Source organism: Netta rufina (assembly GCF_964035555.1).
Source record: "Netta rufina genome assembly, chromosome: 13".
NCBI classification, from domain to species: Eukaryota; Metazoa; Chordata; class Aves; order Anseriformes; family Anatidae; genus Netta; species Netta rufina.
In genome coordinates this window covers 2,339,364-2,364,067 of record NC_140136.1, presented here as the reverse complement: position 1 = coordinate 2,364,067, position 24,704 = coordinate 2,339,364, and the positions used below count along the sequence as shown (strand labels likewise).

Genomic DNA, 24,704 nt, shown 5'->3' with positions numbered 1-24,704 from the left:
GGTCTGCCTGGCTCTGCACACCCCATCACCGGGGGGATGCTGGAGAACGTCCTGGCCAGCGGTGGCACATTTGCCTTTGGGTACCCAAATCATCCACCAGCCCCTTTAGGTCAGTTTGGTTGTGCTGGGCACATTTTGTTTAGCAATGATAGGGATAAAAATATAAATACAAGCATCCCCATGGCCAATTTGGGAGGATGGCAAGGAGAACACAAGAGGAAGGTGGTGTTACAGCCTTCAGGGGCTCTCGTCCCCCACCGGGGAGGACCCAGCTCAGGATCCCAGGCGCTGCATGGGCAAATGATGCCTCGGTGAATTCGCTCTCCATTCCTAAGCTCCAAAACCACAAGGGTAGAAGAGAGCTGGCGCGGGAGCCTGGAGCGAGAGGCTAAATGGGAGCTGGCCCCATCCCCATTCCCATGAATTTGGGAGAGCCCCAAGCTGGGGCACGGGCTCCCCACGATGCTGGGTGGGAACGGCTTCCCCACGCGGCGCTACATCCCCTGTGTCAAACCACAGGGAGGATCGGATCTGGGCTTTTGACCAAGGTATTTTCCACATCGGGCTGTATTTCTTGGGCAACATCAAACGGCTGCATCGAGTATTTTTTCAGGCTTCAGCAGCTCGAATATTTTTTTTTTTTTTTTTGAACTTTTCGCTTGAAATGTGATTTCGGGGCAGCTTTTCAGAGCCCTCAGGCTGGAGCACTTCGCTCCCTCACCCCAAATCGCCATCCTGGGGCCGGATCCAGGCTGCCTGGCCGTGGAGCAGGGCAGCCAGGCGCTCTCCTTGCTATGCACGGCACCTGCTCGCTGTCTGGCTGCACAGAGCAGACGTTTTTGGCTGCATTACGTCATGTCAGAGGTCACATTAGCTGCTTTCTGCCTCTTGATTAGGGATTCCAGCAAGAGGGGAGGGGTGGGAAAGGGAAAAGCAGACGGAGGAAGTGGGCAAGGGAAATATGCTGGCGATAAGCAGGTAAATGGGGATTTATGCACAGATAGCTAATTGGTGTGTCTAATATTCCACCCCCTGAGTGCCGGCACTGTATTACTGCCTTCACAAATCACTCAAGGCAAGCCTAGCGCAATAACAACCAAGCCAGGAGAGCCGTGAAAAGAGTCGAGCTGGAATTGAGAGTGGGTTTTATCAGGGCAATAAACGGCAGATAGGGAAAATAACAAACAGGTTGTTAATTGCTGCCATCTCCCAACTCCCCCAAGGAAGCGTCTAGACAGAGCCCAGCCCTGGGTGGCAGCTACCACGGGTATCGAGCCGGCCTTTTGGGGCCAGAAGGGTGCTGGCTGCGGGCTGGCATGCCTGTTGAAGGATGCTGAGCCGAAGCCCGGGGGCAGAGGGATGCAGGACGGGCTCTGCAGCCCTCCCCAGCAGCATCGCGCGGCCGCGCTCTGCCCTAAATCAGCGCTGCTCCCGCAGAGGTAGAAGCCAGACAGTCTGCAGCAGCTATTAATAATTCAGGCCCGGTTTGTCCCACCGAGGAGAGCAGGAAAAGCAGCCAAACCTCAGGGCTGGAGGCAGCCCCGGGGCTGGTCGCAGCCGTGGATCCCACGCAGGGGGTGCTATGGGGTGGCCATGGCAGGGGCTCGCACCAGCACTCGCCCTCTTCCCCTCAGCTCTGGGGTTTGCTTACCAGCATCGATCACTCGGGGACTTTTGCTTTATGTCCCTTGGTGCATCTCAGCTTGCTGCAATTAGGGCCAGATCCTGCTCCCAGCTGTGTTGGTGGGAGTGCAAAACAACCCTGGCCAAGTCAACGCAGCTGTGTGCATTGCGCTCACATGAGCCTGGTTTTTCACATGGGTGGCCGACCCCATTGTGGCCACCACGGCCACCGAGTGCCAAAAAGAGGTGGTCACCAGGGCCAGAGGGGCAAGCAAAGCCCCGAGACTTCAATGCCCGGAGGAATGCTCTCACTGAATTTTTTCCTGAAGTATTTTCTTGCGGCTAGCGTGTGTTAATTGGATTTTGCCATTTGAAAAATACATGACCCTCTGTAACGGAGGGAGAAAACATGCCTCCTGTAGGAAGATAAAGATGCATTTAGAGGGGAAAAAAAAAAAAAAGCCTGATTACATATTGACCTGAGAGACAAAGTGAATTCAATGGAGCCAGCCCGGCCCCTTAGGAGAACTCGAGGCCGTTTGTTGTGTCCTGGGATGAGCTCAGCGGGTGCTTAACTCCATCCTCACTGAGGATGCTGACAGGTGAGCAGTGCTGCTCTGCAGGGTCCCCAGATTGTGTCCCCAGTGAGGACCAGGACCCCTGGCACATCACCAAAGAGTGCATGTGAGGGGATTTGCAGTGATGGGTGCAGGATCCGGGCTGTCCTGCCACCCCTGGGTGCCAGAGCCAAACTCAGCCCATTTCTTGGCTTCTGTTACCCATAGCAATAATAATTTGGGTGCCCATCTCCGTGCGCCTGGATGTATAGGCTATTTTTCCCAAAAACACGGAAGGCAGGGTTTGCTCCTTTTTGCATTGCAAGGGGAGGTCTCGTTAAAAGAGAAAGCTGCACAGAAGAAGGCTTCGAGAGCCGTTTCAATCATCTTTTAATTAATCATTCCATTCAGCTGATCACTGCACCGTCGGATGTTGCGACAAAGCTGTGCTGGAGAGCCAGGCAGCGGAGGGGCTGCGGAGGGGACGCCGATGGGAGCTGAGCTCCCTCGCACGCAGTGAAATTGAGATTTCTGCCACGGGGGAATTTCTTGCAGAGCTTTGTGTCCCGAAGGAGCTTGGTTTCGGCTTCCTTCCTCCATTTCTAAGGGCTGGACACTTAGCTCGGGCTGTCTGCCCCTTCACCTGAGCCAAGCAAATGCAAAACAAGGGGGAGAAGCCAGGGGACTTAGGGGTCTCCAGTAGTTCCCAGTATGGGATGGGGGAGAGCTGGGGATCTCCATCCCCACAGCAGGATCCCAGCAAGCAGGAGCAGGAGAGCAGCAGTTTTGTAATTCCCTGGCAAGCCTGAATCCCACTGAGCAGGGGACACCTTCACTTGCGGAATGGAAATCCCCCAGCTAGAGCTGCCACATGAATTTTGGGAATCAGATCTCCTTGTCCAGAAATATTGCCTGTATCATGCTTTTTTTTTTTCTTTTTTCACATTTAAACCATGAATAATGCAAATTTCCCCCTGCTTCCAGCACTCAATTGCCTTTGGCCCAGGACATACATTTTCTCGAAAAGTCTGTTACTTATTTTTCTCGGGAAAAAAAAAAAAAAAAAGCCTGGTTTTCATCAAGAACATGAGAAAAAGGAGCAAGGAGGACGAGCCTCTTGTCAGCTCACCCTTCTTGTGACACCAGGTCACCACTACCCTGCAATTACAGGCATCACCTTTACCACTTCACCAGACCCGACTCCATTCCAGAAATATTCCCGATGGTCCACAAACTTGCTCTAATTTCCAGCCTAATTTTTTAAGCGTTGTAACCGTTTGTTCTCCTACCAAAGCTCTCTGTTAGCCCTGACCCCACTCGAGCCTCGCCTGGTCTCGATTTTACTGTGTTTTCCTCCTGAAACTGCTGGGGGCCACAAACGGTGCCATCGGTTTTGCAGCAAAAGCCCTTTGTGCACGCAAAGCCCGGCTGGCATTCCTGAAAAGCCAGCTCCTTCCTTTCCGATCACTTTATTCCAGCCTCGTATAGATTAGCCGGAGCTGATAAACTTGGCATTACGAGCCGCTCGCAGGTCTTATCCCTTCCCCTGTCGCTTCTGGCTGAATCGCAGGAGATCTGCAAAGGGTTGCAGAAATCTCCGCGCTTGCGGTTTCCCCCTGCCTTCTGCCAGTTCCTGCTGCCAGTTTGACCACTCGCCCGGCCGTCCTCGTGGCACAGTGAGTCAGCTTGGCACAAAAGGATGAAGGAAAATTGCCCAAACCAGCCGTGGACCGAACGGCACCGCGGGTTTGGTAGCTACAAACCACCCCCAGCATCGCCCCTCTTGCTCTTCCCAGCCCCGTCCTCACCAAAATGCCTCCAGTATGGGTCGGTTGGCGTGCTGAAATGGGATTTAGGGGTTGTAGCCATCCTCAGAAGTCCTTTTGCCTTTGTGTGCATGATTTGGGTGCTGCCCTATGGATGGTGGAGGAAACCCAGCAGAGCATCTTCCAGCACGACTTTCGGACAGCTAAAACGGGGCACAAAGGGCACCATGTCCCCACAGACAACAACAGCACTTGTCCAGTGGGCTCCCTACAGGATTGGAGACGCCTTGGGTAAAAAAATGGACAGCTTCAACCTCATTTTGACCCTGCGTTCTAGGATTTAGCTCCTCTGACCCGCTGTCCAGTTTCAGACTTGGCCAAAATCCCACAGAAATCCTCGTTTGTGACAGCGAAGCGCGAGTAGATCAGGGCTCTCTGTGTGCCGTGGAGAAAGACCCGCTTTACACCAAAAGAAAGTCAAGCAATTAGCTGGGGAATTAAGATTTAGTGCACGCCATGAGCAGCAGGCATATAGAAAGGAGACAGCTGTTAAATTTAGTATGTGACAAAGTCATGCGAGCACTAACTGGATTACTTGCATTTATTTGGGAATACTTATGTATTTTATTATGCAATGTATAGATCATCATAATTCTGCTTTTCACTCCAACGGCGCCTCTCCTGCAAGCATCTTAGAGAGCATTACAAACAATTAAGCCTGCCTGCGCCTCTGCGCCGTGCTCCGAGTTGTATCAGCTTTGTGGGCATTGAGAGCATCTCAGATCGGGGATGGTTTAATTCAGGGGGTTGGGTTTAACTCTGCCTGGGCCGAACCCCCAAACTGCTGCTTGTCCTGGGCTGATCCACGGGGATGAAGTCACCAGAATGAGTTTTCCGGAGATGGATATGCGTCTTCCCCAAAGGGATGGATTTTTTGGCCCATTTTGGTGGAGAAATGGGAATCCCCAGGTCCAGGAGAGGGGAGCGTGGTGAGGATGCTCCCCGTGTGCTCTTCCAGCGTGCCCTCCTGCCTCGCCTGTCCCCAGGTCTGCTCGCGGGCAGCACACGCTGCTTCCAGCCTGGAAGAAGTGACGGATCGCTGCCTCCAGCTGCCTCCCCAGGGAGGAGATTCGGGAGGCGGCGTGTAATCCTGCCTGCTGAGCTCGGTCCAGACACCACCAGACGTTATTAATCCTTCGGAGCAGGCCAGCGGGGACGGGCAGCCTGCCGTACGAATGTGCTGCGGCACGGGAGGGACGGGCCCTTCCCCAGCAGCTCCCAAACCGGGGAGAAAACAGAGGCAGAGATGGGTGGGGGATCATCAGGAGCCAACAGCCAGACCACTGGGAAGCCCCCACGGAAAAAAACAGGCCCTGTAGCAACCTCAGAGAGCCAGCATCCAAATTTCAAGCCTCAGCTGGCACTGCTCTTGGCTCTGGGGTGGTTTCATCGATGGGACTGGCACCCCAGCCTTTTGCACCGACCACATCCATGTCAAACACTTTGCATCCCCCCTCTTCCAGATGCTCAGAGCTCAAAGGGCTGATCTGGTGTATCTGCCAAGGGATGGGCCAGTGACATGCTCCTCCACCCCTCCATCCCTGCAGGAGCATGGAGAAGAGCTGGAAATGCCCTGGCTGTCCCCTCACAGCCCAGGTTTTGAACCATTTTCAACCAATTTTTCATTGCGTTGGTTGGGGAGACCTGCACCTCTGTGAGAAGGGGCTGTATGCATACCCAGCCACCGCAGAGCAGCCCATTTATATACATAAAACACTTCCCGGAGCAAAAACAACTTGCCAGCACTTAAAAACAAGGGACAGGGTGGCTCTGGGGGCAGGGGTTGATGGCATCCTGCCTGGGTTTGAAGAAGCGGCAGGGCACAGACGTGCACCTCCCCGGCTTGTGCGGCGCGGTGCGGCGCGAGGCACGTTGCTGGCCCCATTTTCCATTTATAGGAGCCTGTCAGAAATGGCACTCCTCTCCGAGCAGATGTTGAAAAATTAGAGGGAATTCAGAGAGCAGCAGAACGCAAAAAAAAAAAAAAAAAAAAAAAAAAATGATTAAAGGAGATGGAGGGCCTGCTTTTGGAGGGAAAAGAAATCAGCTGAGCTATTTATAACGCTGCCTGCACCGGGGCGGGTAGGAACAGGCAGTTTTTTAAAGTGCCTCGAGAGCTGAGTGAAGGGGAAGGGACAAACCTGCTCCGGGGGATGAGCACGGGAACGGTGCTGAGGGGCTGGGGGCGAGATTGGAGCCATCAGACACGGGCACCTGGGGGTCTGGGGGGGATGGATGAGGGCAGGGGGCAGCCGCTCGCCCCCAGCGAGGAGATCCCTGCTTGTATTTACACACTTGGCTTTACGCACAATATGTGCTGGCAGGGGTGGCAGTCTCCTTCACCCGAAAGTGAGCATTTGGGTTAAAAAATGCTGGCTGGAAATTGAGAAATTCAACCCCCGAGGCTGACGGGAGTGGCATGTTATAGAGGTAACATCACCTGTTCCCAAAGAAATCCTGCTCCCTGGGGTAGCTCCTCCACCACGGCCCTGTGGGGTTTTCTGGATGCCCTTTGGGTTACTCTGTGTTCGCTCTGACCCCTTTCTTCACCTTCAGACCATGGAGGGAGGCAGAGGTTTGGTTTAAGGCTCGGCCGAGTGATGCAGGGCGGTTTTCTTGGCAGGCTCCTTGTGCCGGGCTGCAGAAAGCCCACAGCGATGCTTGTGGATGCTTTGCAGCCCAAAGGCTTCACCATGCACCTAACACGGCCCTTTTTGCAACCACGGCACCAAAACCCCACTAAAAGTCTCCGCAATCCCTGTTCAGAGCTGAGCACCCAACGGGGCCACATGTGCCAACACCTCTGACACCCCCGGGCACAGCTCCACCAAAATCACCCTTTTTGGTGGGGATCTCTGGGGGGGGACCAGGGAAACCCCCAGGCACTGCCATGACCCCCCTTTCACACCTCCCTGTCTCTCTGTTGCCTTGCAGGACCTCCCACTCCCGGGCCAAGGCGGAGGCGGCCGTGACGGCGGCGCAGAAAGCCCAGGAGGAAGCGCGCATCGCCAGGATCACTGCCAAAGAGTTTTCGCCTTCCTTCCAGCACAGGGAAAACGGTCAGTGCACGATGCCACGCCGGCCGGCCCCACACAGCATCAGGGTTTGGAAATAATGATAAATTCTGTGATAAAACCGGCAAAGATGTGCCCGGCATGGTCTGGCTTGCAGGGGTCTATCGGCGGTCTTTCAATCCACCCTGTGCAGTCATGGCGTTGCAGGGATCTTGGTGTTTTGCACTGAAACAGCCCCATTTTTTTTTAATGTATAGGCTCTGATGGTTGCACAAAACAAACAAACAAACAAAAAAAACAACCCAAGAGCTTTGAAAGTGAAGTGCAAATACAAATGATCCTGAAGGCAGGCACAGTTTTACCCCCATGGCTTCCAGAGCCTGGTTTGTGCCTTCTGAAAGCCTGGGTTTTGTAAGTGTGCACTCTCTAATCCTTCACCTGGGTGTGCAAGCCTTCTGCACACACACAGAGGTGTCGGGGAATTCACATTCAGGGTTTGCCTGATGGCTTTTCATGCACTTGCATGTGCACAGAGCCAGGTTTGAAAGCATTTTCCTTCCCTCTGACACCTCCAAAATTTCTCTCTGGCTTGTTCAAAGCTTTTCTTCTCGAGGAACGAGGTTTTTCCCAGCTGCAGAGGAGCAGCCGGTGCCCAGAGGAGAGGTTTGGTGCCAGGACAGGCTCGGGGAGGACAAGCTGGGGAGGTGCAGCCCGGGGAGGATTTGCCCCACCAAGGCTGCACATAGCAAGGGGTAGGAGGGGAGAGATCCAAGTCCCCACGGCAATAATTAACATCGTAATTAATAAATGTGAATGGTTTTATTCAAAACTTTCCCTGCACCGATCCCTCATTAGGAGGCATCTATCATTATCCCCCCTCTCCACCTCATTAGCTGAACGTTGCTCATTCATCTTCATCTCTTGAGGGCTGCTGCTGGTGACTCGCGGCTGGGTGCTGGTCCCCGGCAGGAGCAGCGTGGCCAAGGCCGGGCAGGAGGGATGCCGAGGGATGCTGGCATCTTTTGCCAGCCCTGCACAGCCTGGTTTGGCCAGGAGAAAGTGCAGCCCTCTGCAAACACCCCTCGGCACTCCTCCCCCTGCAGACCTCCGATTTGTAGGTTGGAGATCTGAGCTCTTTCGCTGGGCTGCACGGTCCCTGGGGCTTCCTCGGCCCTGAGATATTCCTCATCTCCATTTCCTCTTTGCCGAGAGACTCGGCTGGTTTAAATCACCTCTTGAAAAAGATATTTTTAGGTGATGCATTTTTTACCAGCTGCTAGACGGGGACGCGGGGCTCGGCTTGCGGTGGGGCTCGCGTTGGCTGGGTGGGTCACGCCTGGGTGAGAGGGGGGAAGGAGCTTCCACTCAGAGCACATTAAAAAAAAAAAAAAACACTTCCATCCAAGATTTGGGAAAACCTGGGTCACTTGCTCGGCTTTGAAGGCTCCGTGGCCGGGCACGGCTGCCTCCATCCTGCTGGAAATCCAGATTTGGTGCTCCGCATCCTCCGTAGCGCTCTCACGGCGGTTCTTCCAGGAACATCACGTGTTCCCTGGCTAATTTTAGCCCGGAATAATTGTTGAACATCCTCGGGTGTCGAACGCCGGGAAGACAGCACCCTGCATCTGTCGTGTTCCTCCGCAAGGAACCGCCTGCACCCCCCTGGCGCTGCCACCCCTTGGCCCCAAGCCCCGTCTGGGGCTGCAAACCCCAGGGGATTAATTGGGTAGAGAAGGAGAGGCAGAAACAGCTCATTGCAGGTCTGGATGGGGAAGATTTAGGATGAGAGGATGCTTAATAATGCGATCTCCAGTGCAGGTCTCCAGGGTGAGGATGCTGGAGGACAGCAGGGCTTTGGGGCAGCCAGGGGATTTTGGGGTTGGTGCCAAGGGGAGGGAGCAAAGGTGGGGCCAGGCTGGGGGTGGCTGTGCCCTCAGAGGGTGGCTTTGGGGTGGTCGGAGCTGGTGGGAAGCTTTCAAGGCCCTGCACCTCCAGAGAGCCAAACAGGGGAAGATCAGTCAAAGCCTGGGATGAGCAGGGCGGCTCTGGGTGAGCCCCGTTCAGTAGCTGCCTTTATCTGAGCTATACGACCAGCTTTCTCCTCTGTAGCCATTTATTCCCTCCCTGCCTCAGTTTCCCACCTGTGAGCCAGGAGGACGGCAGGAGCAGGACCATCTCCACAACAGCCACAAGCCCACCTGTCTGTATTTTCCCCAGAAAGCTCCCAGAGAGTTATTCTGCTTGAAAACAGCGGGGCTGAGCTCCACCCTTCTCCTTCACTGCATTGTCCTACTGGTAATAGGAGTGCCCAGGGGCCCCAGATAAATCCTGGGAAATCCAGACACGCAGGGAACGAACAAGGGCCGAGCTATTTGAGCACCGTCCCAAAACACAGACAGGATTTCCCGTGGCAAATCATCCAAAAACACCTCGTCGGCCATTGGAAGCCCCTGTTTCCCATCGAGAAACTGCTTCGACGGGAAATTTCCAGGCAGCCTTGCTCCTTGTTCGCCTCCCCTGTGAGTGCCCCGATGGGGACATCCAGCCCCTCGCTGCCAGCACGTCCCAGCGGCTCCCCAAGAAGATGCACTAGAGAAAATTGCTCGGCAGAAGCGGAGAGATTAGAGCAGGCACTTCAGAGCATTTATTTTTAAACCACGGTGAGAAATTGAGTTCTTCCCTTTTTTTGAGACTCATTTCTTGTCTAGCCATAGCAATTGCAATTAGATGCATTTCAGGGGCATTAGGCAGTTAATATATTTATCAAATTATTCACATAATTTAGCATGGCTTTAGCTGGGAACAGCTATGCCTTGAGAGGGTGAAAAGAGACTTAACCAGTGGTAGCTTGCACCCCTTCAAAATAATTTGATGTCTCACGAAGGACTAATACAATGCAGATTTTTTAATTGTCCAGAGAACAATACGCCTCCCACTCATTGACCACCTCCAGCAGGAGACACTCAGCCTCTCTTCAAGTCCCCGTCCCTAAATCCCCGTCCCCCAGGGAGCAGCCCCCTGGTGTTCCCTGGGCTCAGAGAGGTCGGAGTACATTCAGTGAGGTGCACTAAGGGCTGATGGTGTTATTGGACTCGTGTCACCCCGAGCACACTGCCTCGCTCCTGTCCTCGCTCTTACCACCGTGCACACAGCCTGCAGGACCAGGATGGGCTCCACGGTGCCCAGCAAGGGGGGACATATCCATGCCCTGCTCAGCTGCACGGGGCAGGAAGGCTGTGCTGGCAAAAAGAACAAGCTGCCCATGCGTTGGCAGTCCTGCTTTAGTTGATGTGCTTTTTTTTCTTTCCTTAACTGGAGGAGCCACCAACGCAGCACATCTGCCCATGTGGGAGCATCCCCATGGGAAAACATGGAAAAAAAAATCCCCTTCTTCACCTCTTGTGCCTGAAAACTGAGCCGATGGAACAAGCTGATGGGAAAACCATCAGTGGACCCTCAGCATAACCCCTCAGCAGGACTGGAGTTAATGGGCTGTGCAAAGTGCAAGAATGGTGATCTGGGGTGCCAGGGAGTGACTGCACCATGCAAGCAGCTTCCCACCTCTCTGGGGCTGCTGGCCTGCTGTGAGTCCTTTTATTTGCAATGCCTGCACATGTCCGCAAGTGAGCAGGGATGGTGGATGGATGGAGGGCAGCAAGAGAGGCGAAAACTGTGGGTGCTAAAGGAGCAGGCATGGTTGAGCCTGCTTACATCAGCTGGAAACGGATAGTGGAGCCGGAGGGGTGTAAAAGGGTGAGAAGCACAACCCTAGTGCATAATGAAGCTGAAAAGAAGGCAAAGCCATCTCCCCCTCTCCAGAGGCTTTGCAATGCCTGCAGCCAAAGCCAAACCACTCTGCAGGTGTAAGTGGGTCTGGTGTAATGCTAGCAGTCTTTTCCCTTGGTCTGGTAGCAGGAGGATGTGCATAGCGAATGTCCTGCTCCAGCCTGCAGTTCCCCTGCCACCCAACACTCTCAGACCCCCTCTTTGACCCCAAAAACCTGGCGGGCACCCACGGAACAGAAATAATCCTCTTTCCCTTCTCTCTCTCTCTTTTCCCCCAACTCCTCCCCGAAAAAGGGCTCGAATGCCAGCGGCCCAAGCGCCAGAACTCGAGCGACGACATTGAGGTCCTCTCCACCGGCACGCCGCTGCAGCAAGAGAGCCCCGAGCTCTACAGGAAAGGGACGACGCCGTCCGACCTGACCCCCGAGGACAGCCCGCTGCAGAGCTTCCCCGCCAGCCCCTCGTCCACGCCGCCGCTGGGCTCCTGCAGGAACAAGAGCGCGCACTTCTCCCGGCAGGTCTCGGTGGACGAAGAGCGGGGTGGGGAGATCCAGATGCTGCTGGAGGGGCGCGGCGGGGACTACCTGCGCCCCAACAGCTGGGGCGAAGAGAAGGTCGGCGGGACGCGCGGCCTGCGAAGCGGGGCGCTGCGCAGCGGCCAGCTGGGGTCGGCCTCCGTCCCCGAAGACTACAGAGGCCGGAGCGGAGGACACAAACACTCGGCCTCCAACCACAAGCAAAGAGAGAGGTGGACAGATTCCCCGGCCACGGTTTCTTGGACTTCCCACCACAGGTCCCACAACCACAGCTCAGGGAGCTCCAAGCTGCTTGAGCTAGACGAGGAGAAGATGAGCAATTACGAGATGGAGATGAAGCCCCTCATGAGGATGGATTCTTATATGCAAGAGATTCACACCCAAAAAAGACACTATAGCAAAGGGGGACCCTGCAGGAGCATGGCTGATGACCACCGCGGGGAAGAGCGGGGCTTCGGGGTTCAGAGACTGAGGTCTAAGTCCCAGAACAAAGAGAATTTCAGGCCAGCTTCCTCCGCCGAGCCCACGGTGCAGAAACTGGAAAACCTGAGATTCGGGGACAAAGCTGAGCCTCGGCTACTAAGGTGGGACTTAACCTTCTCCCCGCCACAGAAATCCTTACCTGTTGCACTAGAATCTGAAGAAGACAATGGGGATGCGCTCAAATCCAGTACGGTAAGTAGGCAAAGCCGTGTGTGGAAAGCTGGCTGGGAAAACTGGTGCTGAGCTGTCGTGGGACCGCAGCGAGCGGAGAGGGAGGTGGCACTGCCAGCACAACTGAGCCCTAAAATGTCCCTGTCTGCACCTCGAGCCTCCCCTCCCTCCTCCCGTGGTGCATAGAAGTGTGTGCTGGGAGGAGATTTGGGGTGTCCTGCGCAGAGTGTCTTGGGGGAAACAGAGATTATCAGTGGGGGATTGGGGTGGAGGGCTTGGGGTGTTCGCCTGGGGGAAAGGTGGGAGCAGGCGAGGGGTTGGTGATGCTTCCTTGTGGCTGGGTGATGGCAACTGAGTGTCACGCTGGCCAGAGTGTGACAGGACCCAATATTGTGACATGACCCAGTATTGTGACTTGACCCCATAATGTGACACGACCCCATAATTCGACATGAGATCGCTGCTCAAACCCTGGCAGACAGGCATTGTGTCAACCTGTGGCATCTCCCCATCTCTCCACCTTTATGTGACTGATGCCGTGGCCTTGTCACCACCTTGTGCTGGGGACCTGAGCCACCTGGAGGAGGGTACCGTGGTCACGGAGCAGGGCACATTGCAAAGGGCTTAGGCTCAGCCTGCCTTCCTTCTTTTCCTTTGTGAAACGCAGAAGCAGGTGCAGGAGCACTCAGGGCTCCTCATTTCGGGAGAGGTGAGGGCTCGCTGGAGATTTACAGGAACAACAGGCTGCTGGGCAGAGCTGGAGTCGTTCAGGCTAGAGAAGAGGAGACAAAGCAATCTTCAAACGTGTAACACAGCTGCTGCAAAGTGGAAGGGAATAATCTGTTCTTGATGAAGGGAATTAATGGGCTTAAATTCGAGCATTAGAGGCAGTGGTTAGCTATTAGCCATCAGTGGAGAGCTGAGGGCTGGGATGAATTGCCTGGGAGGGAGGAGGTGGTGCAAAGACGGCGTGGACATCTGCAGCTCAGGTGCAACTCGAAGGGAGCTGACCCTGCCTCGGGAGGAGCCTGAGCTCCACGAATTTCCCAGCCCAGGCTGATGGTGATTGCAGGGTGCCTTGAGAGCAGCCCCCTCACCCCGTCAGGGTGGCAGAAGGAGATTTTGGCTGTTTGAGAGGGCTGATAAAAGGCGATATTCATCGGTCTCTCCAAAAGTTTGACCGTGGTGGTCTGCAGCGTCTGCTTGCTGTTTCCAGACCTCCAGCATCCCCCCCCTGCTGCCCACAGGGTAAAGGTGCTGGGTGCCTGCAGCCAGGGGGGGAGAAGCAGAAAAAGGGGGATGCAGCCGGGATGCAGGAAGGGCTCAGCTACCGAGCTGCCACAATTTCCCTGCTGTGGCTGTGGATAAATCACCCCCACACGCAGCCCTGTAGCTTGCTGGCTTCCTATTCATCCTGCAAGCTTCGGCGCAGGCTCGCAAGCACCCACACAGCATTTACCAAGCGCTGCACGCAGGGTGTCTGCTGGTGGACCAGCACCGCAGGACACATCTTGGTGGGGCGGAGAGAAACCAGAGCTCCGAGGGACCCCTGCACACATCAGCCAGCTGCAGCTTTGGAAAAACAGCCACTGAAGTGACGTCTCCTCGATGGCTACGTCCAGTGGGTGCCGGACACCACCAAACAGGCACGGGCTGCGTGTAAAAGCACCCAGAAAAGCCATTAGGCTGCACATCATCCTTTTAAGTGCTGTAGCGGCGAAGCAGCATGTTCAGTTTTCTCACATTCATAACCGAGGGTGGAACAGATGGCGAAGGTTTGGGAGGAAGCTAATGTAATACAGAGGAAGAGATAATATGTGGATTTAAATAACCTACAATGCCAGCAACAATTTGTTCTAGCAAGAGTTGCGCTGCGCTAGCAGGGGGCTGCTCCAGCGGCTGGGCGGGGAGGGGGCAGTGGCACCAGCAGGGCGAGGACCAGGAGGTGCCACCCAACGTGTCCCAGCCTCCTGCGCACCACCGTGACCTCCCCTGCACCTTCCACCCAGCACCTCTACCTCCAGGGAGTGCAGACACCCCTCTCCATGGGGGCTGCTCATCACTAACTGAAGACTCCTCTTACAAAGGTCATTTCTTGAGGCTGCTGCTCAATAACGCTGATGAAATTCAGTGCTGCTTGGTGCTCCTGTCAGGGGACGGTGGGGTTTCAGGGTCAGCAAGCCGGCGCTGCGGTCACACCAACGCTTTAAAACCACACTCGAGGGCACCTGATCTTTCCGTGTCTCCGTGTGCACTGACCCCTGTGCGCACAGAACAAACTCGCATCAATTGTCATCGCTTGGGCAGACGAAATCGGAAAGCAACGTGCCCGGACCAGTGTCGGTGTTGTTGGATTAAGGGACTCATGCGAACGTCACCGTCCTTTCTGGCCTTAAGGAACCACGAGGCAAAAAGCTCAAGCCTGTGTCTGAACACTTCACAGCCTCCTAGAGCCTTTGAGATGATCTAAAACAGGAAGGGAAAAAAGGAATTGTTGAGCCGCTGGAAGGGGAAAGAGGCTTTCTAAAATGCCAGCAGCCCTTTTATCCATCAACACGAAGCACGTCGTATTTTTAGGGTTGGGGATAAAAAGCATGTCGCCCCTTTCCTGCAGGTGCTGAACATCTGCAGTTCCCAAAAAGGAACAGAAGTGTTTCGGGCACACAGGTCCCCAGCATGCCTGAGAGAAAGGGCAGCGCTCAGGCACGCACGGAGCCTGATTCCTCTGCCTGCCCTCGTTTCAGGAGCAATCACAGGTATTCGGATGGAGACTCCTAGGGATGCTCTGTGGTCTCGCTAAAGGCAATGGGAAAACTCCCCGGGCACGCGAGCAGGCTCTGTACTCAGCTCTTTAAAATCCCCCTGTCTCATCCCACCGAGAAAGCCCGACAGCAGCCCAAAATCCCAGCCACCCCCGGCATTTTCTTCCATTGTCACATGCTGCCGGATAAAATCTCAGCGTTCTCAGCTGTTTGCTGCAAAGAACCAGAGGAAACAGCTGCGGGGTTGGGGTTGGCAATGAAGTTTGCAAGCCCTCTGCGGGGATAAGGGTGGCAGAGACCCCGCTGCGCCAGCCGGGGATGGCAGAGAGGGGCTCGGGGAGCTGCAGCATCTTCTCTCCTGCTGTCTGCGTGTTGGGTGTATTTTCCACCCAGAGATTCTGAGCAGGTTTCCCTGTCGCTGGGGAAAGCAAGGAGGAGGCAGCCAATCTGCAGCCAGCGCCGCGCTCTGCCAAGAGCCAGCCCCGGCACAGCCCCGGCACCGCAGCAGCGCAGCAAAGGAAGGGCTGGGCAGGGACCCCTGCCCCTCACCCCCATCCCATCCCCGAATTTCGGCTGGAATATAAGCTGCCCAGAGGGTCTGGAGTGCAGAAGTTCACCTGCATCTCGGGATGCTGTGTGCATGTCCTGTCTGCGTGTGGACCAGCCTGGGAAAGGTGCCTGGGGGTGCTTTTGTGGTTAGCATCCCTAGGACTAAACCCTGTGGTCCTCTCCGGCTTTCCCTTTCAGATTTTTCCTTTATTTCCCCATCAGGAGCCTTCCCCAGGTCTCCTAACACAGCTGTGCCTGGGTTTTCCTTGTTTCTCTCACCTCGTCTAAATAAACTCACAACAGGTTCACAACCCGATCCCGAGTGGCTGTGGCCCAGCACACACACACAAACAAGCTTAATTACAAGGGAATTAGGAGGAATATCAGCCCTGCCACCACCTGATCGCTGTCACCCCTTGGAGATGGGTGCCCTGCCCAGGGAGGCACCGGCACAGGGACCGCAGCGAGTGCAGGAGGAGCTGCCACGTGCACAAAGAGTTTTGGGGTCATTGCCTCTTAAATAATAACCAGAAACCGCTCTCCTTGATGTGCAGACATCTCGGCATTACTCGTAACAACACAAGGTAAATCATGCTCAGAGAGAAATGCAGGGCTGAGCTCGACAGCATCCTCTTCCAGCCCGTTTAATCTCAGGAGCCCTCTGATGTAGCAGCAGGGTGCCCCTCGCCAACTTTGTCATCCCGGATCCATTTTAGGGCTCTGAGCCCAGCCCCACGCCGCCGTCTAGCTTTGAGAAAGTTGGGCTCCATTGCCAGCTTTTGACCAAAAGAAAACCAAAACCTTAAAACCGTCGAACCCCGAGCAACACATCGGAGAAGGCGAGGCCAGTCCCTTCTGCTTCTCTTGATAAATGCTCCTTAACCGATTCGCAGCAGCCTGTTCCTGGCAATTGTGTGACAATTCAGCACAAATGTCGTGGAGCTGCGGAGTTTTCAGCACTTTCGTAGTGCTGAGCCTGGAAAACAATGCCTGTATACTTTTTGCTGATCCCAGTCCTTCGTAATTACACTTAATAGATCCCAGAGGGATTCCTAGGTAACCTGCACTCTGGTTTCCATGGCAGAGGCAGAGCTGCAGTAACAGGTAATAATGGATTGCTAATACTTAAATTAATTATGCCACAGTTTTATTTGTAAACCAGCTGTCCCCTGTATTCCCAGTCAGACTCAAGTTGCTACACAGCAGTTAAAGGAAAAAAAAAAAGAAAAGAAACACAAACAAACCAAACGGTGGGGCAGAGGTGGTGGTGCTCAGCTGCAGCCGCAGTCGGAGCTGCGAAAAGCGTGCCAGAAATGAGAGGCTGAAGGAAACCTTGGGAAAGCTCACACCGCTTCGCTGGGATGCTTCTCACTCGTTACTTCCACGGCGATGAGCACCGTTACTACTGCTGTGCCGTGACGAAGGCTTATTCACATTTTAGTGTCTCCACGGCTCTGGATCTGTGTTTCACCTCTTTCAACTTTGGAGGAAATCTTGGAGTCCTTGGAGGTTATCCCCATTTGTCCAGAAGCACCCCATCTCCTAGCGGGTACTGGTGTACCTTACCCATCCTGCAGAGGAGCCCTGGGAGCTTATTACAAAATAAACTAAAATCCCAGCCCAACCAAGCTGGGTTTAATTTTTCCTTTCCCCGAGCCAGGCTGGTCACCGTGCTGGGCGGAATTCGTCTCACGTCACTCTACAGACGGCCTCAAGGGTTAGCATAGCCTGGATATCTAAGGTTTAGAAGCTAAAATTGGGTGAGAGGACGCTACCTGCGGGCTGGGAAGGCAGGATCTGGCCCTGAAGGCTCTGTTTGGGAAATGGGCAGCATCTCGGTGCTGTGCTCCAGCTCCTGCATGGCACGCAGGGCTGGCTGAACAGCCCCCAGCAGCTCCTGGCTAAAAAAGGTGCTGTATCTTCAACAAAAACAATGAATGAAGGAGGAAGAAAGGAAAGTTTTGCAGGCTGCTTGCTGTCTGTGGCACACGAACTTCAGGTTGGGAAAAGGCGCTCAACCTCCAGCAGCCCAGAGCCTGTGATGCCGCTGGCCTCGGGGTTTTTTCTGGGCTCCTCTAGGGCTCAGAGAGGCCAAAGATGAGGTAAAGCACCCCTGAGCTATGAAAGCAGCGTGCAAAGTTGCAAATCAAGGGCGATTTCTCTCATTCCTGTATGTCGGTGGCTCATAGGTGGCATAGCATCGTAAGGGCTGCGAGGTCCAAAACGTTGGCTGCAGCTCCAGGAAAAGGCAGCTCACTGACCTCTTGCAGGGCTGGGATCAGCAGAAGCCCTCTGTCAAAGCAGAAAAGCAGAAGGGATTCGTCTTGTCACCAAGAAGTGCAGCAGGATTTGTAACTGGATCTAAACCAGAAGCTTCAGAGGCCCAAAGCTGTTTATGTGACCGGCTGCATGGGAACCCAGTTGCTGTGAGCGTGCGCACGGTGCTCGGTTTGTTGACTCCCCTATTTTTCTGGCTGAGGGCACAATTTTGGCGTATAAATCGGTGTATAAATCCCACCCCATCACCATCCACAGGTACCAAAGGGTTGTGATCTTGGTCAGGCCTGCAGGTCCATCCCAAAGCGTCCGTGTTTGTGAGGGCAAAGCTCAAACGCCAGGGAGTTATGGGGCAGCCAGCCCGGTTACAACCTCCAGAGCATCCCAGGCTCGTGCCAGCTGGTGGATAAGTTTGTGTGCTGCTTGTTACTGAGACCATTAAGTGTCAGAGCAGAGCAAGGGCAGAAATGGTCACTGCCTCTTGGGCAGGGGAAATCAAGCTGCGAGTGGACCGAGGCTGATGGAAAGACGAGAGCAGCTCCGTCCTCCCCTGGCTGCGAGGTGGAAGGAACCAAACGCCTTTTGTGCCTCGGCGGTGCCCTGCCAACAGAAACAATGACAGCGATAATCGCTCGCAATCTGGTATTGCATTAACACGGGCTCAAAAATCGTAAAACCCGCTAATCTTCTGAAATGAAGCTAAAACCCCCCCCGAAAGTAAATAACAGAGCGCATCGCAGCGCTTGGCAACCCTGGGGCTGGGGAGGAGGGGAGGAGTGGCAGCAGGGGGGTGCTTTCTGCCTTGGAAAGGCTTGGCGTGGTGCAGGCGGAGAGGTTTGCTGGAAGCAGCCAGGCGTGGATACCTGGCTGCCAGGAGCAGCTCCCTGCAATCCCCGCATTTGGTTGGCTTCCCCTGACCCTGTTGCTAAGCTACAAATATGCCTTGCCAGCAAGCTCCAGCATCCGCGCTCCCACCCACTCCCAAATGCGAACTGAATCAGCCTGCTCAGAGCAGAAACCAGCCCCGGCCAGCAAGGATCCCTTCTTTTTTATTTTTATTTTTTTAATTTCCAGCAGCGCTGCAGGCTGGCGCAAGGACTGGCTCGCAAAGATCACCCACCCTGCTACCCCCCAAAAAAAAAAAGCAAGAGGCGCAGGGCAGGAGCGAGGTGCTGAGCACCATTGCAGTGGGTTAAGGCTGGCACAGCTCCATGGCAGGGGGAATAGCCGAGGATCCCAGCTGCGCCGAGAAATAGCTGCCACCTACCTGCACGCTCACCCCGCCGCGAGCCACGTCGACGCTTTAGGACAGCAAATGTTTTAGGGCAGGGTGGGTGTTTTCTGCAATCCTGGCGCTGCGTGGTGGTTTCCATCATTCCTGGGGTGCTCAGGGGGTCTGGCACATCCTCATCAGCTGCGATGGGAGCTCAGGGAAGCAGCCCACAGGGAACTGGATAATATTGGGTGAGATAATGCCAGGGCAGAAAGGTATCACAAGCTTGGCGATGTGGTTTAGGGGAGGTTTAGTGTTAGGTCAGAGGTTGGACTAGGCGATCCTGGAGGTCTTTTCCAACCTAGGTGATTCTGTGTCCGCCAGAGGCAGGTGCTCCCACACCGACGCCTTGCTGGGATGTTTCCTATGTAGACCCCAAGAGTGGAATTTGGTCCATATCAACCTCAGAAAAAGTTATAAAATATCCTGCAATGTACTAAAACGTTGCCTTATAGGGGACCACCAGTGGCCTGCCCTTTGCCATCAGCAGGTTACCTGCTCAATCAATCACATTTATTGGAAAGGGTCCTTTGGGGCCACCTCCAAACCATCCCCAAGGAACCATCAAATCCCATATTATTATTACTTTTTCTTTTCGTTGACCACCTCGGCTAAGCAAGCGATTTTGGCCATTAATTAAGGCCAGATTTCCCATGTGCACGACATGGGGGCCTCCATGAGCTGTCTCACTGGATGGATGCGGTGGGTGTAGGTCTGGGGGTCTGCCTGGCAGGCAGGGGGTCCGGAGCTCACATGGGGACCCCCACCCCACTTTGGCTAATGCGTGGCACCAGCGTCTGCCCCAGTAGTGGCCCTGAGGCCCTGCAGGTGCTTTGGGGTCAGGCGCTATGGGGTGCACATCCCCGGCCGTGGGCAGACCTTCGGGGCACCTCCTAACTCGTCTCCTTCTCTTTCTCTTGCAGGGCTCAGCTCCCATTCTGGTAGTCATGGTGATCTTACTAAATATCGGAGTCGCCATTTTGTTTATTAACTTTTTCATCTAACTCAAGACTGTCTTGTTTGCAAAAATAACAGTTACATGTATGAATGGGGGAAAAAAAACAACAAAAAAAAACCATAAAACCAAACAACAACAACAACAACAAAAAAGGGAAAAAAATCATAACTCGAACTGTCCTACGACGATTTCCAAGTCTTTTCACAGAAGAACAACAAACGATCGAGTCTCACTCACAGTTTGCCTTTTTTCCTGGGTAATGTTTTTTGGATTTTAGCCAAAATTCTTTGCTTGTATAACACTATGCTGTGTGGCATGGCAAAATGCTATCAACACTCTGCCCCCCCAACACTGGAAAGGATGAGAAGGAATCCCAACAAAATAAAACCTCATTTCCCTTCCCCTCACCCCCCCAAAAAAAAAAAATGATAATAATATATTTGTAACAACGGCAACCAACCCAAAACGGAGACTAGACGAGGGGACCGTGGGGAGATTTCGTGTCACGTGTGTACGGGTCCTGGGATGCTCCAGGCTGAGCGTCCCAGGGAAATCCACAACAGCTTTAACGATTAAAGTAAATGGGAGAGAAAAGCAAAATCAGGCAGCCGGTGCTTTTCTTCCCTCCTCCCGTCACGAATGGAGAAGAGTCGGTGGAAGAAGGAGGCGAGAAGGAGCGCGGGGAAGGCACGAGCCCTGCCTGGATGTGATGGACGGGAGGAGGGCGCCCGGCCCCATTTTATTTGTTTTTAAAACCAAGCCGCGAGGGGTGTTCTGCAAAACCCCATGGGGCAGGGGGGGAATGGGGGAAGGTGCAAGCGGCGGCCCCACCACCCTCCTGCCTTCAATCCTCCTCCCGGGCTGCTCCCCCTCACAGCAGGGCTGGAAAACCACCCCAGGCTGCTTTCTGTTCACTTTTTCCTGGGTCAGAATTTGTGCCCAGATCCCCCCCAACCCCGAGCCCACGCCGACCCGCGAGGAGCAGCACAGCTCCGCGCTGAGCATCCCATCCCAAAACACGTCCACGCACAGAGGTGCCAGGGAGCAGGTTGGCGGGGAGAGAGGGCTCGATTCCGACCCACCTAGTATAACGTAAAACGAAGCGAAATAAGATTTAAAAATAATAAATTAAAAAAAAAAAGTTTTTCAAAAGGCATCTGGGGAGGAGCACTGGAGCATGTCCCAGAGAGGAGGGAGAGGGTGGTGGGTTTGTCTCTTACATCTTGCTGTGGACTGTTTCAGACATCATGCTTGGGCTCTGAGCATGTAGTATTTTGCACTTTGTAATGCAGGATGTATATTCCAGCTTCCAACATGTCCCTGTAAAAAAAAAAAAAAAAAAAAAAAAGAAAAAAAAAGAAAAAAAGAGGAAAAAAAAAAAGGAAAAACAAAAAACAAACGTCATTGGCAATGGCAGCCTCTAAGGATGTATTCTTTTCTTTTTTTTTTTTTTTTTCTATGTCACTTAATTTGTTCGTTTCTACCATCTTTGTAATATGCCTGCCTTGATTTTCTCCTCTCCCCTGTCTCCCCCCTGATAATATGCATACTCATTAAAGATGCCGTATCCCTGTTCTGAGCTGTTCTGGTCCCAATCACCGGGGCGCCTACGGCCGGCGTCCCGGCGCCTTCCCAACCCTCCCGCAGGGTTTTCTCCCCTGCCCTGGCACCACGAGCGCCGTCTCGCCCTGCCTGGGAGCTCGGCGAGCTGCTCCCTTCGTGTTGGGGACCAAATTCCCCCCGGGTGTCCCCGCCGGGGGTCCGCAGCAGGACGCAGCCCCTGCACAGCGGGGTGGGCTGTGGGGGGGACCCTGCCCGGCATTTCCCACCCAGAGCTGTGGGATCAGCCCTGAACGCGGCCTCAGCTTTGCTTTGCTTCTGTTTTAGCTGTTTCTCTGCTACCTTTTCAGCAGATTTCTTATTACACTGCACTGGATTGCTATATTTTTAACCAGAAATAAACTAAGGATTAGAGCATGTGCCAGTTAAATTCAGTTCTTTGCCTTACATGGTCTTTCTCCCTCCCTGTCGCAGTTTTTCTTCCTTCCCCTTGCAGGCAGAGGGCGATGGGTGGACAGGGCAGATGACACCGATGTACCTCCTGTCACTCCATGATAAGTCTCCATCCTCTTGGTACCTCATTGATTTTTTTTGGTGTTTCTGTTTTGGTCCTCAGTCACCTTTTTATGCTCTCGAATGGTTGCTGCGTGCCTGAGATGAACCCAATAATGCCACAGTGGGGCTGCAGCCCCAGGAACTCTGCAATGTGTTCTGTAATTTTGGTCTCAGGTCTTCATTACGACTCTGAAGAAGGATTTTTGTGCATTTTGGTTGACTGCATGACACAACAGTCCTGCCAGGAGCAGGTTGAATAGCTACATGCAAACATGGTATGATATTTAGATGTGTCTCATTATCAATTATCAACGCCTCTCGTTATCAATCAAGGACAGGTACTGGGGATTTCACGGCTAGCTTCTTCACACTGGTGGCCAACTAGTTACTCCTGCTCTTGCCCACGTACCAGCAGTTATGTGCAGACACAGCACAGCAAACGCAACTCAGATTTTTCATCTCTTTATTCCTTGGGATAAATCGTTGGTCGAGCTGAGGCCTGTTCAGCATGAGAGATAGCCGAAGACTAATATTAATTGGCTCCCACATCATGTGTTTAAAAATAACAGCACCTTTATTAATCACGGGGAGCCGAGCAATTTATCTTAGTCCTGGGTTTTTCACATTTGCCCAAGGCCAGAAATATTCTTGAGAAGTAGCCCGGGGAGAGAGGTAATTCAGCATATTTCCCTGTCTTATGAGCCCCGGACTCACGCATATCTACCTAAGGCACATTAAAACATCCGTCACTGTGGCGTATAAATCTGTGCAAAGTGTCCATCCCTGCTGTTTTATGTCCATGCCGGCAGATGCACGGGAACAGCTGAAGGTTTATCTCCTCTTGTAGGCTGCAGCGGTGATTTTATGCTCCTGCAGCGGAGGGGCTGGAGGAAGCAGCCCACCAGCCGCTCCTCCTGCCCTGTGCTGAGTGCAGGAGCTGACACGAGGGCTGCACGTCCCTCGTGGGGACCCTCCAGCCAGGACACCCCTGTGAACAAGCTGGTTTGACACCACAGCTTTGGGGAAAGCAAGAAGGGAGGAACAAAGCCCCTCTGCCCACCTGCACGTTGGTTTCTCACCAGCCCATCTGGCGTCTGCTTCGCTTGCACCCGAGCCCTGGCTGCTGCGAGCGGTGAGCCTCCTGGGCCTGATCTTGCAGAAATAGCGAGCTGTTGCTGCAGCTAGTTCTCTTGTGCTGAGTTATAAAGCCTTGGTACTGCTAAAAAAAATAAGTAACTCGAGGCTGCGACAGAAAGAGAGAGGAAAAATAATGTTGTATTGATGATGAAGGGCTTAACTGAAACCCACAGACTATTGGGATGTCCTGATAGGCTTTGGCAAGTTAAACGAGGAAAAGTAGGAATTTTTTAGAACTGTCTTTGGCTGTCATCTGCCTTCCAGCCCCAGTTTGGGTACCCTGTTAACAGCACTGAGCCTAGCAGGACTCAGGCTCCCTGCCAGGCTCACTTCTTTTAACAGGGCGAGGACCCCAACACCCCAGCCCCTTCCTTCCTGCAGAAAAGCAGCCGCCACCCGCCCCAGCAGCAGCTGCATTTTGGTGTCAGGTCCCAGGTCTTGTCAGAAGGGCAAGCTGTGAGAATTACCTGTTTAAGCTGCAGCACTGCTCCTCAGCCCCTTCAGCACAGACCACGACCCCAAGCTCTTTTCTTGGTCGCCCATCACACGAAGTCACCCTGGGTTCCTGGTGAAGGATGCTGCAGCTGTTGGCCCAACAGCTGGTTCCCAGCAGAAGCAAAATTTCTTGCAGTGTTCCCTGTCCCACTTCGCACCTACAAAGAGCATTCTCACCTTTGGGCCAGCCCAGTTACCCTGGCTGCTCCCTGGCACACGCCACAGCAAGGTTCATGTGCTTCCACACCCACACTGATGTGGGGAGAAGCAATCCCATGTGCTGCGAGCTGAGCTTGAGCTAGACGTGAAACCACTCACCTTCTCCTGCAGCCTTTGCTTCTCCTGCAGCTCCTGAAGTAAAATGCATTCCAGCTGGCACTCTCCCTGTTCTCGTTTCTCCTTTCTAGCTGTGCATGTAAATGGGATAGAAAAATCTGATTTCACTGTGTCACTTACAATGCAGTTACAGGATGCGTGTGGCCCAAAAGAAAAGGAATTACTGAATAGTTTCCTCAAAAAGGTAAAAAAAAATAACTTTCAGCCTTCTTTTGGCTGAAAAAAAAAAATGTTTTCAGATATAATAAATTGAGATCTCTTTTTGCTATGTAAATGTTTACATCTTCACCCCTTTACAACAAGGCGGGCAAATGTAATGCTCTGAAGGATGCCAAAGGAATAATTGAATTTTATCTGGGTGTTCATACATTTATAAAAAAAAAAAAAAAAAGCACAAGCTGTTCTTTGCACATATCAGACAAGAATAACTATTCCTATGACAGACACTGCTGGAGTTTCTCAGCTCCTCGTTTTCCACCAAGTTCTAGGCCCAGCCCTTCCCTTGGGTATCATTTTAGGCAAGTCATTTCACTGATGCTCGCCTGCAGAATACTTCCCTCCTTCTTTAAGGTACCTTTGGTCCTAATATATGAAAACTTACTGGCTATCTGACCCAGCAACAGGCTTCGGTGGACTTTCAGTCAATGTCCAGAAGACCAAAGTACCATTACAGCTTGGTATCAAAGCATCATAGCTTAAATTTAAGTCCAGGGCAGAGCCTCCCCTGTAGGCACTTAGGATGGTAGTAATAATCAGGTTTCCCTGCTTAGCTTTCCACCACGGAAGTCTTTTACCTTTTATCAGAG

The 24,704-nt window shown here is 53.4% G+C and overlaps 1 protein-coding gene across 1 annotated transcript in view; it reads left to right on the top strand.

Moving 5' to 3' along the window:
- Positions 1-19,861, top strand: part of JPH3 (junctophilin 3) — a gene marked incomplete at both ends in the record, with an annotated part of 45,183 nt that extends 25,322 nt beyond the window's left edge. The window contains 3 exons of the mRNA XM_084294551.1: positions 6,941-7,065; positions 11,101-12,017; positions 19,781-19,861. Of these exons, the coding sequence (XP_084150677.1) occupies positions 6,941-7,065; positions 11,101-12,017; positions 19,781-19,861 (1,123 nt within the window). The remainder of the gene's footprint in view (positions 1-6,940; positions 7,066-11,100; positions 12,018-19,780) is intronic.
- Positions 19,862-24,704: the final 4,843 nt, after the last annotated feature.